At 35.6% G+C, this 18,307-nt stretch overlaps 1 protein-coding gene across 1 annotated transcript in view; it reads right to left on the reverse strand.

Annotated features, from left to right (window-relative positions):
• Window positions 1–1,333: 1,333 nt before the first annotated feature.
• FAT1 (FAT atypical cadherin 1) overlaps window positions 1,334–18,307 on the reverse strand; it is a 114,087-nt gene continuing 97,113 nt past the window's right edge. Inside the window, exons 18-26 of the mRNA XM_063077103.1 lie at window positions 17,142–17,943; window positions 16,866–16,997; window positions 15,219–15,376; window positions 13,713–14,175; window positions 11,971–12,124; window positions 11,704–11,814; window positions 9,641–10,272; window positions 8,764–8,901; window positions 1,334–2,736 (exon numbers count right to left, since the gene is read on the reverse strand). Coding sequence (XP_062933173.1) covers window positions 2,108–2,736; window positions 8,764–8,901; window positions 9,641–10,272; window positions 11,704–11,814; window positions 11,971–12,124; window positions 13,713–14,175; window positions 15,219–15,376; window positions 16,866–16,997; window positions 17,142–17,943 — 3,219 coding nt within the window. The 3' untranslated portion in view covers window positions 1,334–2,107. The remainder of the gene's footprint in view (window positions 2,737–8,763; window positions 8,902–9,640; window positions 10,273–11,703; window positions 11,815–11,970; window positions 12,125–13,712; window positions 14,176–15,218; window positions 15,377–16,865; window positions 16,998–17,141; window positions 17,944–18,307) is intronic.

An 18,307-nucleotide genomic window follows, 5' to 3' on the forward strand; every position in this document is an offset into this window, starting at 1 on the left:
GCCTGGACAGCCACAAGGTTTTACTCAAATGCCAGCTTGTCACTGAGGTCTTCCACCTATCAAAATGCCAGCCTCTCCTCCTCTCCCCATCACACACAATCTTCCCAAATCAGTTTCTCTCCTTAGTACTCATCACTCTATACACGACTATGTATTTTTATTATCGACCATGTCCTCTTGCTGCCTGTCGCCAGATGTAAGCTCCAAGAAGGCAGTGAACTTTTGCGTGTCGGTATTCATAGAATAATGCATTAAGTGACCAAAAGATATTTTTTAAATGAATGAATGATACATTGTGGTCACAAATCTTAAGAAATAACTGAGTAAAATAAAAATTAAGGCAATTAAGAAAATGAGAAATTTGTAAAGTAAGTGATAATAAATACCATATACTACTTAGTTCAGCAGTGAATACTTATATAAGCAAAATAATGGAAAAACAGTAGTTAATTAATCAGTCCAATAATTATGTTGTAACTAATGGTAGGATAACAAGAGCCATAGAGGTCTGTCAGGTTACATGATCTTCCTCTAACACCATATAGAGTGAATAGGCAATTTCTAAATTTAGTGACTCAAGAAATAATATATATATTTGAAAATAAGAAAAGGAGGAATGAGAAAAACAGCATAAAGAGCTGTAAGTTGCACAGCAGAGTGCACAGGACTGCTGTGTTTTGTTATACATATTTCAGCTCTCTTTGATGTTTTAAATTATATACATATATATAAAAACTTGATAAAAGTAAAGTAAGGCATTTATTTAAAAGGAAAAATGTCTTTTCAAAGTTCTAAGAAAGTCTGATTCCTTGTAATTCATCTTATTATGGATAGCATAGAGTGCGTACTCAATAAATACTTGGATGAATGAATAGATTCTGACTGTATAAAAACACAAGGAAAATGCTTCTGAATTTCACATTAAATCACACAGTATGTGTTCTCTGACAGCAGAAAGATAAAGTGCTCATAAAGGCTTTTTGATTTAAATCATTGACGAAGGAGAAAAACATAGAAGCATTTAAATCAGGGCCAATAAATATTAATAAACTAGAAATGTACAAAGGAAAATTTTCTTGAAGTTTTAGTTAGAAAATACTTAAAAAAAAGTTACACTTTACCTTTTTACCTATAGTCTTGAGCAGTATCAAGTAGCCATGTACTGCCACCTAGTGGCTACATCTACATGCAGGAAGCAAAGAGGATTTTCAGTAAAACCATTAACCATCCTTCCATTCATCCATCTCAATTCAGCAACTCAATCTCGAAGAGTATGTACAGAGAAAAGACAGGCAGTAAAGCTAAAGTATTTTATTAATAATTTATTGTCAGTAAGAAAGACTGGCTAATGGTAGTTTTCAGTAAAAACCTTTACAAGACCATTGCATCACAAATATACAGACACTATAAAAACTGTGTCATGGTGGTTTTGGTTCTAAACAGGTATGCAGAAGGTCTCCATTACACTTTCCAATAATGAAAAATGTTTATAACTCTAAAGTACAGCAACCCATTTAAGACATGTCCATGTAACCAGATCTTTCCTCACCCTATATACAGCTAGAAATGAATGACTATTGAAATGTATTAATGAAATGTCATACTTCACTGGAAAAAGACATACAGTGAAACCCTGGTTATATTAAAAAATCAGGGTGCTAGGTAATGACACTAACACCACCAAATTTCCGCTGAAAACAAATACACAAAATATCTTGAAAATCTAGTTAAAACTATGAAAAATCAAATCTGTACATGAAATTTACAAAAAAGAAATCAGGAAAATTAAAATAATCAAATCTATATAAATACATGAATCATGCTAACAAGATGGGAGGACTGATTTTTGTTTCATTATTTTAACACGGACAAACGTAAATACAGAAGATGTTCAGAAATGGCACAGCCAATGAAAATCACATCCGATGACAGTAATTCAGGACACCGGAAATGGCTAACATGTCAAGAGTCATGTGACTCGGTGCAGCCATGCCCATTTTAGCTCACTGAAAAAAAGCGCTTAAGCACTGCTCCAAAGAACAATGCAGATTATTTATATAATCTCTAGGTTTATTAAAGTCCAGGCACTTTGGGGGGAATTGGAGCGTCAGACTTCTGTGTGTTGCTGGGAATCGAGTGGAGGAATCGTCACCTCTTCAAAGTGGCCATCGTCTCCGCTCTCATAGTCACTCATCATGATCTCAGACTCCACTTCACAGCATGCTGACACATCAGAGCAGGAAGCTGTGGAAGCGTACACAGACATGGGCATGTTTTCTACGGTGGGGGCTTCGAAGTTCCTTTGATACCCTGGAGGGTAAGGGGTACAGGGTTCTCTGCAAGTACTATTCTCACCAGTGCCTCTTTTTTGAGGTTCAGACACATCGACAGGATAGAAATTGGGCAAATACTGATTCAAGTTGAACCTCTGCTGGTTTCTTGATGAAGAACCCAAACTACCTGAAGCAGGCATGTCTCTAGGAGGCTGTATGGATTCAAACTGGTCGCTGAATTCTGGAGGTAATGGTGGCAGTTCGTCAGGGGCAGGGAAGTCTTCCGGCGGTGGTGGAAAATCACTTTCAATGTCGTAACCTCCAGGGTAATAGTCTGTATCGATGGCATTTGGATCTGCTGAGTACAGGGGTGTTTGCTCATCAATAACCTCATAATTGGGGAACTCTTGTATATCTGGCAGAGGAACGCTCGGCATCCAGTCCGAAGTATCCCAGTGATACCCTTGATAGAAAAGAAAACAAGAGATTTTAGTGCGTTTTCTCTTAAGCTTTTGTGCCATAGAAAAACAGCTCAGTGTCAGAAAGACACAAAGAAACAAGCCCTTTTATGCATTCATTCAAGGTTCATCACTTTGGAAACCCTTTGTCTTTGCTCTGAAGAAATCCTCCCTTCCAGCCCCAGTTTTGAAAACTTCTATGAACTAGGCTAGGCTAAATGCGGGTACAGTTTTATATAACATTCAAGGAAACAAGAAGAGTTCTAAGAAGCAGTATGCTATCATTTAAGTTACATGCACTTTTCTACAAACAATTCCAAATACCCTTTCAACTTTCCTTCTGTAACTTAGAACCCTTTGCTCTATATGAAGGACAGTAATGGTTCAGTCTTAGTACATTAATTAGTAAAGAAGTTCTGTCCTTTCAGAAAGGAGTTTCTATTGAGTAGAATATCAAATGTCACTTCATCTGCACTACTTACTAAAAAATACTTATTAATGCAACTTTTAAAAATAATAAAAGTAACCATTAACATGCTAAATTAAGAAAAATTTAGAAAATAAACTTCCTTTATTATAATGATAAGTTTAATTTCAAAAACTGCACTATTTTCATTAGCCCTAAGTAAAACAATGAATCATAATACACATATTATCAAAGCATGCCTCTAGATCAAGCAAAATACAATCAAACAAGCATTGAAAAATATAACACAATTTTTGACAGACTACAATAATCAATCTTTATTACCTTTAGAAGGATGAAAAATCATTTTAGACTATATAACAGTATCACTATTAAAAAAAAAAAAACAACTCCCAATTTAGGGATAGTTTGTTTTTTTTTTTTTCCTCATTAGGATTTTTAAAATCCTTTGACAGATAGGAAAAGGTAAGGCAATAGGTGTTTAGAATGCAGTGCACAAACAACCATGTACTTAGCTCCTGCTGCAAGCACTGTACAACCAAGTGAGCAAGTCAGCGCTAGAGTTAAATCTTCACCAGTTTTTTTTAGTGAGTATCAATGAACACCTGGCATGCATAAATCACCTCTTGATTTGCTGAGGTCAGGAGCAGCCAAAGATTCTTTTGGTGGCAGAGTAGAAAGAAAAGAAAACATTTATAATTAAAACAGATAGATGGCTGAAAAGGCAATGATGGTAAGAACGTAGTACAATGTAAACGGTTTATAAAGGCCCAGTCAGCCATACACCATGTCTTTAAGCCATTATCTACGAAAATTCCAAATGGCTGAGAAATTTATGTAGCACAAACAAAACGTGATATGGAAGTGGTGGAAAAAAGATGAGTGATGATGAGCCAGAGACTCTGCCGGGAAACTCAATCATCATCTTACTTTCTTTTCCTTGTTTCTCACAATCTAAACCCAGAAACATAGAACTGTCTTAGGAATAATTAAAATAAAATTTATAGGCTCTAACAAAATGTAAGTTGATCAGGTCATTTGGGTGATAATTCATATACATCTAAAACTACGGACTGTACATACACTTTACAGCACATTACAATCTTCAGAAGTATATTAAATTCAGAGAATTCATGAACAAACTTAGATATTTATAGATAACAAAAACCTGAAAATGTCTCCAAACCTTACCTATTTTGCATATGATTTTATATTTACACTGTTCACCTTTTCCGAGACCATCAGCTGCACTCTTGCCCCGCCCACTCCAAATCTGCAACACACTTGCTCTTTCAAGGCTCCCATTTTTGCACAGAACTCTAGCACCAAGTCAAAAAAAAGTGGATGTAAATCCCACTGTTGGGGCCGTGTGATGGCTCTGCTTCAGGTTCTCTTTGAAATCGGGGTGAAAGTCCCTTACAGTTGTAAGGATTAAACCAGAAAATGGAGGTCAAGCACTCACTGTTAGATACCATCAATAATTGTGAAAGTAGTAATATGGTAGAAATAAGGTCACTTTTGTGCTTTTCTAAAAACAAGGCCAAGGCTTTTTTCGTGCATTTACTATGTTCTTGAAAACCCAGGTATTAAACTAATTTGGAATAGATACTCATAATATTTGCTTGGGGAATTTAAACGAAAAACTGAAAAGGCTGTGATTGTTTTGAAAAATGAAGAAACCAGTATTTAGGTAACATATCTATAACATTTTTTTAAAAAGTCTATTTAAAAAATGCAGTAATTCCTTTAAAAAAAGAAAATTGACAACTTGTGTTGCTAAATCGGCATTCGATAATCCTTAAAAAATTTAAGCTAATTTTCAATGAAGATTGCAATGAAGGAATTGAAATCTGCTAGTTTAAACTCTACCAATATCAATATTTTTTAAAACGTTGGGCTATCATCATGTTAAAACTAAAGCTTATTAGACAAAATACAGATACCTTTCTGATTTACCAAGTAAAACCATGGCAATTGTTAGGGAAAAAAGTGTAAGTCTCATCAGTAACTGTAATCAACTCTGAATCCTCTCTCCTGACCCTCTCTATCAAATCTGGCACAAAACCATCCTTCTTCCCCCACCTAAATCTTGGTGACACACATGTCCTAGCAAAAAGGATCTCCTGAGCTTTATGGTAACAATGTTTGTGTATTCTTGATGGCCTATGCAATTAGTCCTAGAAGTGTGATCCCTAGGCCAGTAAGACCAGAATTAACTGGGAACTTGTCAATGCACATTCTCCAGACCCAACCCAGACCTACTCAGAAACTTTGGTGCTGGGAACCAGCAACTAGGCTTTTAACAAGCCCTCCAGGTGATGTGATTTACATGACATTTTGAAAACTACTAGCCCGTGCCTTTGACATGCAATTACTCTAATTTCAGTGCACTAATAAATGGCTACTTTAAAGTCATTGGAGGGAGGTGGTCAATGTCCTTTCCTATAATTTTAAATAGATAAAGTTTAATATTAAATGACTTTCACTAAACCAAATATGAAAATATACCTTCTACCGTGCTCTACCATTTTCTTTGATCATACTCAAGAAAAAAACAAAAGTAAAGAGTCATTTATTGGTAATTACAAAAGCTCTGAGGTAGTCTTATTTCTGTCTGTTCATATGAAAAAGATTTTTTTGTATTAGGAAAATTTTAGGTAGTTACAATTACTTCTGAACTTCTTAATATTATACCACATAAAGGTAAGTTCTCAGGATCCTAAGGGTTACATCTGATGTCTATGTAAATCACTATGAAAAAATAAAAAGTATGTAAAAAGTAACATGGAGACATAACATATATAGAAATACTTTTGCAATGCATCTGTATTATGAATATACACACCTGCACAAAATAAAAATACTCAACCCCCTCAAAACCACAAACTTTTTTTTTTTTATAACATTACAATAGGCAAAAAGCACAGTACTCTAGTGACACAGTCGCTGTAAAACACAAACACAAAGCACAAGCATTTATGACTATACCTTCTTTATTCACTGTGTCAACTATAGCATTGACAAGGTGTATTACAGTCACTATGGAAGCTTGTAAAAAGGTACAAAAGGAGTCAATTAGGAAAATCTTCAGTTAGAAAACAGTGCACAAAGTAGAATTTCTTTTTATTATACAGTTTCTACTTCATAACTTAAAAATGTGAAGTGAATGCTTTAGTACAACTATATAATACGATTATGCATGACTCCTGCACTCTGTTATATGACTGAGAGACTTTTCTAATCAATTTGGTTAATAATTTATTATTATTAACCAAAGGAGTAAAGTAACTATATTTTATTGGAACTTAGAAAAATATCTTTTTAGCTGTAAGTTTTTTCACAATTACAACTGTAGGTCGTGTCAGTACAAAATAATTCTTATTTTAACACCTCATGGGCAAAAGACTTTACATTCAAATTGAGTAAAATACTTGGTAAGCCACTCTTCTGGCTCCATTTAATAAATTCATACAGAAAAAATAAATTTAAGGTGATACATATGCAATATAAATACAAAAACAGTATGTCCCTGTTCTGTTTGCTTGCACCATAAATTTCTTGTCTCTTTACAAACAGACTTAAGAGCTGGTGAGCTAACACACCAGTAGAGAAATACAGACTGTCTGTCTATCTCCTGTGTAAATTCCTTTTTCATTTGTGCGTCAGATTGTTTTAAAGTATCTATGTCAAGATAAATATGCATGAATGTGAGAGGCAGAAGGATGGCCCTTCAAGATGTCTACATCCTGGGAACCTGTGATTATGTTACCTACCATCTATGTGTAAAAAGGATTTCATGATGTGATTAAGTTAAGGACCTTGAGATAGGAGGATTTTCCTGAATTATTGGGGTGAGCCCAATGTAAACACAAGGGTCTTAAAAAGAGAAGACTCTTTCCCGGCTGTGGCTGGAGGGAGGGATGACGAAAGAAGAAAGGCGAATGAAATGCAACGCTGCTGTCTTTAAAAGAGGGAAGAAGTCACAGCCAAAGAACGTGGGTGACTTGAGAAACTGGAAAAGGCAACAGATTCTTCTCTAGAGCTATGAGAAAGGAAGGCAGAACTATTAATACCTTGATTTTAGCCCAGTGAGACACCTGGACTTCTGAACTACACAACTGTAAGATTATAAACGTATGTTGTTTCAAGCCACTAGGTTTGCAGTGATCTGTTACAATGGCCTTAGAAAACTAATAGGGTGACTTCACATGAAATTGTTTGAGCTGCTGCCTGCAAGGCACAAATCAGCGCATATTTTGAGTTTGAGGCCTCTTAGCAAAATTTAATTTTATAACTATAATGATTATGATATTTATATATATTTTTATATATTTACATATGTACATATATGATGTACATATACGTACATTACATTGTAATATCTGGCAATTAATTTTCATAACTAATTTGATCATAACTTTTTAAAAGCATTTAGAAGTATTATTAAGAAGAAGGTTTCAACAAAAAGAACTAGAAAAAGAAAGTACTGATACAGTCCTGAAATGTATTTATGAAGAGCATTTAGGGGACAAGACATAAATTATTACTAAACTGGCAACACAAGCTTTTTAGAATTAAAACTAATGAAAAAATAATTCTATCTTGTTGGTTTAACAAACAAAATTATGTCCGTTTACTATATCACTAATAAACACAAGTATACTTTGATATATATAACATGCTTAAAATCAGAAATGAATGGGACATACTTATGGCCATCTTTAGTTTGGAAAGGACTCTGCAATGTATTATGGATTACATAACTCTGGGTTATGGACTATATTATTCCACCAATAAAATATTTGAAATGTATAAACACGTTACATTTTTATGCAAGAAAAAAATTACAGTTAAACTTACTAAATCTGAGATTTAAAAACTTCCACCAAAAGTTCTGTTTGACAATTCTCTTTACCAGTATGTGTTAATATGGCAAAGCTAGATATCAATGCAATTTATGCTAGGGAAATCACATAAACATAACTGTTTTCAAAGATCCCACTGTCAAACTCGCTTCATTAGAAATATAATCAAACTTACTAGCAATCTCTTAAACTGTGCTCTCAGTCAGTACGCTCTGATCCAAATGGGAGCTGGGGCCGCAGTTGGGTTGGGGGAAGAGACAAATAAAACCTTGTAATACCAAAGGTACTACTGAAATTGAACATTTCAGACTATCATATCTCTTCTTAGAAGTTGGTGTGTGTGTGTGATGTATGGTCAAGGAAGTTGTAACAAGGGTTTTTGAAAAACCCACAAAACTTCCATAACATTTGATGTCATACCACAAAAAAAAAAAAAGTCAATACACAATTAGTCAATCAGATAAAATTATTTTTCAATGAATTATATTTTATTCCCTATTACTAACAAGTTGCTACAGTTCAAATACCTATTCATTAAGACCACTTCAAATATTTTCCCCAGCAGATGTTCATGCAAGTATGTACAAGGTACTGTTTCAAAGTGGTCCAAGTGAAATATAAAAACATTTTGAGACTCATCAGGGTACCTGGTGCATCTACATAATTATGTAACCTACAGTGAACGGCACTGTGCACAACAAGCAAGAGAATCACAGCCCTTCAACAGCCTGTGCACTCACCAGTGTCATCACATGATTCAGACTGAAAGGAGCTCAGGGACTGCACTTCAGACAGGCTTTCCCGGGCACTGTATGGCTGAGAAGGCTTCTCCTCCAGAGGTTTCTTGGAAAGACAGGGATCAAGATCTACCACTTTGGCTAAAAGGAAGAGACGACAGACAAACATAAGTTCCATGAGGGCCAGGACTTTTTCTTGTTCACTGCTGACATCCTGAGACCATGCAAGCATTACCAACAGGCTCGAGATTTATTTAATAAGTGAACGATTGAAAGAAAAAGAGAAACATCTTAAAGACTAAAAAGAAACAAAGAAACAAACACACAGGAAAAAGCCACCCCTACATAATATTATATATAATATTCTTGGAGATACATAGAAATTGTCCATAAACATGCATAGGGATATTATTGGACAATAAATGGTATTACAATTTTGTTTTAAATGGCATATATAGCTTTTTAAAAAAGTATCAAATATATGTTAGGCCACTAATATAAATACTGCCGCTCCTTCTGGCCATATTAAAAAAAAAAAAATCCTAGCATGAAAATGCTCCTCCCCCATTATATTTTTGTCATAAGCCCCCCAAATTATAATTGAGAACCTGTATCAATGACAAAAATGAAGTGATCTCTCCAGAGTATCAACTGGAACATGACTAAATTCAATTCCTTAATTAAAATAACATCATAGTGACAATGTGAGCTCAGCTAGCACTAAAGACATCCAAAGTTTTTCAAATCATGTAAGAATTTCATATTTTCGGCATATTTCTCTTTAACAAAGATTCCACATTTTGACGCAGCTCTGGCAAAACTTATAATCTCACTGTTTATCTCAGTGACATTTCAGTGAAATGAAAAAAGTCATTCTTACTGTCATAGTCAAAGTCCCAGTTAGGCTTCTGTATTGAGTCGCTGTCAGAAGGTGAGTTTGAAGGAGGCGGGGGAGGCAGGTTTGGGGCTACACTGCAGACTGCCACCGCTTTTCGGTGTCCATGCACAGACTCGGGGTTAAAAGTGCTGAATTCAGGATGCTCTGGTATAGCAGATCCTTCAAAGGAATTTCGGTCAAGATTGTTCCTAGAGTCACTTGGAATGCTCGGAGTATAGGAAATAGGACGGACAGGCACCTGGGGTGGTATGTCTGAGTAAATGTTCTTATTTAGCTTTGAATCAAAATATGGTCTTTGCAAGAAAGCTGTGGTTGGTCCCAAGTGTTTGTCTTCAGGTTCAGCCTGGTGTTTCTTCTTTCGACTAATCATCTTGCGGCAGAGAACAAACACCACCACCAGTAAAAATATCCCTGCTATGAAAACAATAATCCCTATTCCTTCTGCCAATCCGATATTCCATGGAGTCGACACATACTGATTGGGGGCGGCATCCTCACAGTGCTTTCCCCTGTGCTCATGGCTGCAGTTACAGTGATAGGAGCCATGTGTGTTCTCACATAGGGCTCCATTATGGCAGGGGTTTCCAGCACATTCGTCAATGTCACTCTGACACCTGCCAAGAAAGCCAAGAATGAGGAGAGACCTTTGTGACAAACATCAGAATATGCCGAGAACAAAACCGAATGTAAAACAACCAAAAAATATCAACAGCAACTGCAACAGAAAACCTTTTGTGAAGTAATTAATCATTTGATTGTATGTTTTGAATGTATATTTGGGAGACAAACATATCAAACCAAAATTTAACTGCTATTTTTCTAGGGTTCAACAGATTACTAAACCAACCTTATAGGCAAAACATCAGTTTGTTTCTAGTTCTGATAACCAAGCTATCATTCAGAAGTGTGGAAGGTGTATTTTGATAAATTGTATGCTGTAAACTCTTCTAAATAGGCTAGATTACATTTCTAAAGAAAATTTTCCTATTGAGGAATATTACAGTCCCATAAAACATGTGAAAGGATAGTAAACTCTGTTTTCCATTTTAAAATGTTATTCCCTATTGAAAACCCTCCCAGCCTCCTCACCCTTATACAGAACAGTTCATAAACAAGTCCCCTCTGCCCTTCCAAACAAGGGCATGTTTATACCTGTGCAGATCACCTGCCACTTCTCAAACCCTTCCTCCTCCTTTAATAAAATTTGTCTACTTACTATCTCTCCTATTCACTTGGTATAAAAAGTTTGATTACTGATACATTTTTTGTCAAATACATTAAGAGTATTTACTGACTAGAATTAGGACAGTCACCCTATCAACTGGGGCTGTGTGATCGATGGCAAAATTCAGGATTACAACCACTACTGGAGCAAAACTGTATGAGAAAACCTGTAAGCAGGTCACAGGGAAAGCCTACTAGTAAGACTGATAGTGAAGGCTTATCTAAATGTACTGCACCAGGCACTTATAGATAACGAGTACTGGGCATTTTTTAAATTGAATTGGTGACAAGTCTATGGTAAAATGGCATCTGAAACCAAAATTTTTCATCCACTCCTCTCAAGGTATACAACAGGCACTTCCATGCCTCATTTTCTTTCCTTGGAAAATAAAAACCACCTCTTACAAAAGATGGTGAGAGAGCTGAGAAGGGTTTCTAATGCAATAAATGTTAGTTATAGCATTATTATGAAGAAAACTCATTATCATTGCTCTTAAGATGGTACAGCTCCACAGGCGTCTGCTTTAAAAACATACTAATCTCACTCATTACAAACACGTACTGAATGCAAAAACTCATACATTCTTATAAATAATATCTCTAAAGTACAGGAGGTTTTTCTAAGCATTATATACATTATATTCTCATCTGCTTGATATTTCCTTTTAAAAAATGAAAACATAAATTTTATATGAAGTCAATGAAGAGGATTATCAAATTTTGAAGCAATGTAGTACATATTAATGAATTTTTGTTGCATCTGCAAATTGATATGGCACTATAGAATGGTGAAAATAAGAATCGTGAAAGAAACCATTTACCTTTCTCCCCTAAAACCTGAATCACACTGACAAACAGCACCATCCAAACTGTCAAAACATGTCCCACCATTTTTACAGGGTTCATCTTTGCAGTATGGACTAAGCTGGCACCTGAAAAAAAAGGAAAAAATATGTATAAACCTCATGATTCTATTGCAAATAAATATAGCAAAATGGAAAACATTAACAGAGACTTTTTACATGCACAATTACATGTTTAAAAAAATTAATACAATAAATAACTATGAAAGTTAAAAATACACATACCTCTGACCAGTATATAATCCTCTACACTGGCAAACAAAGTCTCCATTGTCAACAACGCATGTACCACCATAGAGGCATGGATTGGAGGAACACGGATTGACGCTCACCTCACAGTATGTCCCTATATATAAGTCACTGCATTTGCAGTAATAACCTAAATTAACAAAAGGAACAAAAAAGTCCCATCATTAAAAAAAAGTCTTATTGTATTTTTTTTTTTTTTACTTTTAAATGTAAGTGAAGATTTAGTTCTCCAAGATCTATAAAAGCTAGTCAAATTCCCATTACCTCTGGGTAAAAAGTGGTCTGTATCGATAAGCCTTCACTGCTGGCATAACCAAAACACAAGGAATTGAGGAGAGAACTCGCAATTAGCTTTAGTTACTCATAATTTATGTAAGACTATTGGGCCAAGCACATAGAGCAGGAAAAACAGTCCTTTATCTGAGTACCATGAACGAAGACAACAGCACTTAATATCTCAATTTATTTGCAGCTCACAAGCATTTAAGGATTAAATGAGATAATAATGAACATGAAAAGCACTTTAAAAACTAGAAGTTACCTCTCAAATTTAAGAAAGGAAATTGTCACATTTGTCCAAATGAGCACAAAGAATGTCAGACTCTTTATTTCGTGAAGACCACGAGAGGCAGAGAGTGTGGCAGGCTATTTTCAACTATCTGCCCCTGGGGAACACAGAGGACAGTACTCTCCTTCCTCCTTTAAACTTGGTCATGGCTGTGGGTTTTTCCTGGACAAAGCAATGTGGCATTTTGTGCTAGAGCTTTAGGAGCCAGCGCAGCGTCACCAAGTTCCTTTCCTCCTGCTTTGGTGATCACTGTAGCCCATTTCAAGAAAACGCCTCTCTCAGCCTCATTCCTAAGTGACACTATGAGGACAGCCTCCTTGCTGACATGATTTGGACATGTAGTTAATATGAGCACAGTATAAACTTCTGCTGTATTAGGCCACTGAGATTTTCAGAGCATTTCTGTGGGGACAACCTTGCCTACTACATGCACACAATATGCAAACACACTTTCCAAAGAAAACAGTAAGAAACCAAATCTTTTGAAATCACACTTAATATAAGAATTATTTCTGCTCTATTAGTTACACCAAACTCTTTATCAGGCATGGCGGCTATCGTTTTCATAGTTTCATTCTGTTACTGGTAAGTGGCCTGACAGGAGTCCAGTAAACAGAAGCCATAGGGTACCCCACTATGCTAGAGCTTTAAGAAAGACAAATATGGCAACACTTCAGGGAGGGTCAGGGCCTTCTGGAAAACCATATTCCCATCTGTTATTGCTAGCAAGATTCTAGCAGGCCCTCTGCCCTGAGCCATCAGACATAAGATGGTACAAAGAACTAAGTAGTACTAATCCTAAATTCCCCTAGGTCAATGCCTATGAAATTGGAAGAAGAGTTTAGAGTTAGCTGTGGTTTACCTGTGGTTACTGGTACAGGATGAAAAATGTATGGAAATACATCCTGCTCAGCACCTGAGATACGACTGCAGAAGCTCAGCAGTCAGAGAAACTCCTCTCCAGCCTGGTTGCAGGGAAGAATTCTAAGCCCTGTGTTTTCTCTTATAATACACACTACTCAATTCCAACACTGACTGTAACAACTGACAATGTTATTTGAATAAAAAACCCCACAAAAATATTTGGGAAATTTCCCCTTAAATGTATACATGTGTAACATTTTAAAGCTTGTAACATTATGAAGCCTACCTCCAGTAGGTGATGGATTGCAAATGCCTCCATTCTGGCAAGGGTTACTTGAGCAGTCTTCTGTAACTGTTAACAAGCACCCAGGAGATACATCCACCAACTCTTCGATGTGTGCATAGCTTCTTGGTTTGCTACTTAATGGGAGTTCCTGCCCATTCAAATAAATGGAGTCCATACAACCCCTGAAACCATTACCAACTTGGGGGCTTCTTCCATGCCTTGTTCCCTGCTGACGGATGTGGCCACCAAAAAAAACATGGTTATCCAGGTTTAGGGTTTTCAGAGTCCCTGGGGCTGTGCCTGATGCAGTATGGACTTGGTCTAGAACCAATCTAGCATAGTTGCCATTCACTTCAAGAGACACGGCATGCCACTGCCCATCATTGACTTGAATGCTTTGAACAGAGACAATTCCAGGGCCACTTCCACAGTCAAATTTGTATTGCAGTCTTCCATTATGAATCTATGATAAAAACAATTACCGCTCACATTACCATCATAGAACTTTATAGTGTCTGATCAAAAATCTATAAATAGAGAGGTATGTCTGGCAAATGAGGGTAAAAATAATTAGGCCAAAAATAATTAGGCTTTGCATTTAAGTGCCACAAAGCATGTACTCAGTTGTCCATTGTGAAGATAATAAAAACTGATCTTTTAGGGATAATAAGTTCGAGTGCTACCTGCACGTCCAAAAAACTTCATGTTAGTAAACTGAACACAAACACACACACACAAGCACACACAAAGAGCATCAGGTAACACCAAAAGTCAAAACTAAATCATGTTTAAAAAAAATAAAGGTAGGCAAGAAAATGATCACTTCAAGCATATAACTCTCTATAACATTAATAAGATGTAATATCATCTAGAGTTTGAATGGTAACTATCACATGTGCCTAAAAATGTCTATAAAAAACAAAAGTAAATCTCTATATTATTGTAGAGCAAAAAAGAGCTTTTCATCCCACAAAGTCTAAAACTCGTACAGGTGATCAATGAACTGTTTAAATGTGGAAATCAACCATTTCCCTTTGTTTTTTTAAAAGAACAATTTGGGTTAAGGGTCACAAAGAATGATTACATAGGTTTGTAATGATGAACATACTAATTATCCTGATTTGATTATCGCATACTGTACAAGGTACTCATATTTAACTCTGTACCCCACGAACATGTATAATCAAATTATGTTTCAATAAAATAAGTCATAAATAAATAAGTAAATATTATGCTTCTCAGAGTTTGCCTGTTTATGGCAAAATGAGATCATGCATGTACAAGTGCTCTATAAACTACAAAGTATTGTGCAAGTGTAAAGGATAATAATGTTTCCTCAGACTTTTTCCTTTATTTAAAATCAGTTTGAGGTTTAATTTATATATGATAAAATTATAATAAAATTTATCAATTAAAAAATAATTAAATGAAGAATAACCTGAACATAAAATAGAATTTGTTTTTAAAACCTTCCACGATCTGAGTTATAAAACTATAAGTACATACCTCCAAGATACTATAGTCAGTTCCTCGAGCATACATTACAACTGCGTGAGTAGAATAGGTTCTGAGCCTCATTGTCAATTTCATCTCTAATTTGTTTTCATTTTCCATTAGACGATATTTCACAAAGCTGTTTCCAGTAAATGTTATAGATGAAGTTCCTATGGATCACAAATATGAAAAAAATAAATCAGAATCAAGTTTAAGCATATTTTTACTTCCCCCCAGAGACCGATTTTTTTTTTTTTTTTTTTTAAGATTTTAACATTAGAAAATTCAACTCCATGGGAAAATGCCTATTTGCTTAATAACCAGCATAGCATAACTGGCTCTCCATTTGCAAGAAAATAAATTAAGACTACTGCGTTACAGAGAAATGAATTTTAAAATAATAAAAGATCTAAATATAAAAATGTTCAGTATAAAATCATTAGAAGACAATTTCAGAAAATAGTTACATAGCCTCAAGGCGGTTTGGAAAACTTTCTCAAGCAACATATAAAACAAACCCTATTCCCCAAAGAAGAAGAAAATAATATCAATTTCCAAAGACAGAAATTGTTCTGTATAATTATACAGAATTGACAAAGTAAAAATTAAATTTCAAAATGACAAGAGATACATTCAACAAATTAAAAGATCAATAATATACAGATAAGGGAAACTGTAATGCAGAGAATATTAATGCTCATAAAACACCAAAAGTTCTCCACATTAATAATGAGAAAGAGACAAATAACCTAGACAATAAAAAACAGACAATATCAACAGGTAAGTGACAGAAGAGGAAACGCTAGTAGGCAATGAAGAAATGAAAAGACAACTGTTACAAGTAGCCAGAGCAATGCAAATTAAAATAATGATTAGATACCATTTCATGACCATTAGATGGTAGGAATTCTTTTCTTTAAATTGAAACCTTCAATACTGACAAGCAAAAGGGCAATGAGAACTTCGTACATAACTGGAAGAAATGGAAATTGGTACAACTTTTTTTGGAAACTAACATAATGATATCTTTAAAAATTTAAAGTATAGTTAACCTTAGACATAGCAAATCTTAGTTTTAGAATCTACTGTATATAAATGAAAGCACCCATATGTAAGGATAGACGTGTAAGAATTTTTTTAACAGAAAAAAACCATAACAACTTGACTCTCTATACATAAGAAAAATGTTGAATAAATGATGGTACAGCCATGCTAGAAAATACTGTACAGCTATGACAAAGAATTAGGTTTACATGTACCGGCTTGAAAAAATGCCCTTAATATTCTGTTAAGTGGAGGAAAAAAGGAAGAGGTTAGGACTGTGTGAGATGATCACTCGAATTATTATTTTTTTAATAAAAAAGGAAGTGGATGAGAGAGAAAAAGGAAGTTGATGAGAGAGAAAAAGGAAACATAAACTTCTAAATAACAGAGCTGTGTGTTTCCACAAGCATTAATATTATAGAAGGAGGAACACCCAACTATGAACTCGGGGTGTGCTATTATAGGAGAGGAAGGAAAAAAAGTTACTACTGGCATTTTCACTTGTTATAATAAACACACTTAACAGTATTTTTTGATTCCAATAAAGAAAATGATGAGAAACACTGAAAGTGATTTTTTTTTAAATGAAAGTATGCTTAATGATTGAACCCTCACCTGGGCACTGGCCAAACTTGCCGCCGGGACAGACACAGGTGTACTTCTCCTCTCTGGGATCAGTGATACATTCTGATCCCTCAGGGCACGGATTGTTTTCACATCCATGGTGGACAGGTGGGCATTTTCCCTCTTTATTTGGGGAAGAAAAAAAAAGAGGGGATGGGGAGACATAAGTAATAGGAATTTGAAGAAAATCATCTTTAAGGTATAGCCATCAAAGGTTGTACATGAAATAATCTGTAACACCTATTTTCATATACTTGTGTGGGTTACCTTTGCAGAGACACACAGCTGTTCTATGGTGGCGGGGAGTCACAAAACTCAGTCTGGCTGTGCTGTGTGTGGACATGACATTTTCATCCACAGACACTTTTTCATCACAGAATTTCCATGGGCAATCCAGTCCTGTGCAGAGCTTCTGGAATACATCCAATATCCTAACACCAATGATTTCCTCAATATCAGTCACAGAAGAATTGATCTTATGCAGAAGCTGTTTTGCTGAAACCTGAGCACTACTTGATTTCTCTACAAAAAGTAAGACGTCCAGATGTGGGTGAGGCTCTGAGGGCTGCAAACTAACCATGTGGATGTCGTTTCTCCTCACACCTAGGATGTTCCGTAAAGCTCGCTGGAAGTTGCGCCAGTAGTCACCGACAAATTCCTCTGGTGTGAGATTGGCAAAGCGGATAGCAATGGTGTGGTTCAGCATCTCTTGGGTTATTTGCCTGATATGCACTGTGATGTCAGCCACTGTTGTAAACTTTCCATCTGTGACACTGACATTAAGAAGGTACTGCCCTATATCTAGCTTTTTGTGTGCTATCAGCTTACCCCCTGTGCTGGAAACAGAGAACAGGTTGTCCATTTGGGGATCAAGACTGTAGGTTAAAGTATCATACACGTCTTGGTCTGTTGCATGAATCTTCCCAATAACACCACCTGAGTATTCCTCTCCAAAAGCAGTGATGAAAATTTCTAGTGGCAAAATTGCAGGAGGATAGATGCTCTCTTCAATAACCCTAATGTCAATATATGTCAAAGATGACAGCTGAGGCTTTCCATTATCTGCCACCTACAAAAAAGAAAAAAAAATCATTTTTGTCTGTCATTGCTTACACCTTTTTAATAAAAATACATATACACTGTTCAAGTTCTAAAAAGCTACCAACTGTTAGATACCTATTTCTCCATGTGAGAAGCATATCAAGGAAAAGGACAAAAAACTTCTTTATAGCCCTTTCACTAATTCATGTTGAAATTCAGCTCCACCGATGTCTAAATAAAGTAACCAAATGAATAAATGAGCCCCTCAAAGTACAGTGGAATAAAAATGAAAGGTATGGTGAAAAACAAAGACTGCAATTGCATAAATTTTTGTTTTCTCATGAAATGTAAGATGTTCAAATAAAAGAAGGCAACCACTGAGCAGCTCTTCT

This window comes from Cynocephalus volans, chromosome 13, assembly GCF_027409185.1.
Source record: "Cynocephalus volans isolate mCynVol1 chromosome 13, mCynVol1.pri, whole genome shotgun sequence".
Classification (NCBI taxonomy): domain Eukaryota; kingdom Metazoa; phylum Chordata; class Mammalia; order Dermoptera; family Cynocephalidae; genus Cynocephalus; species Cynocephalus volans.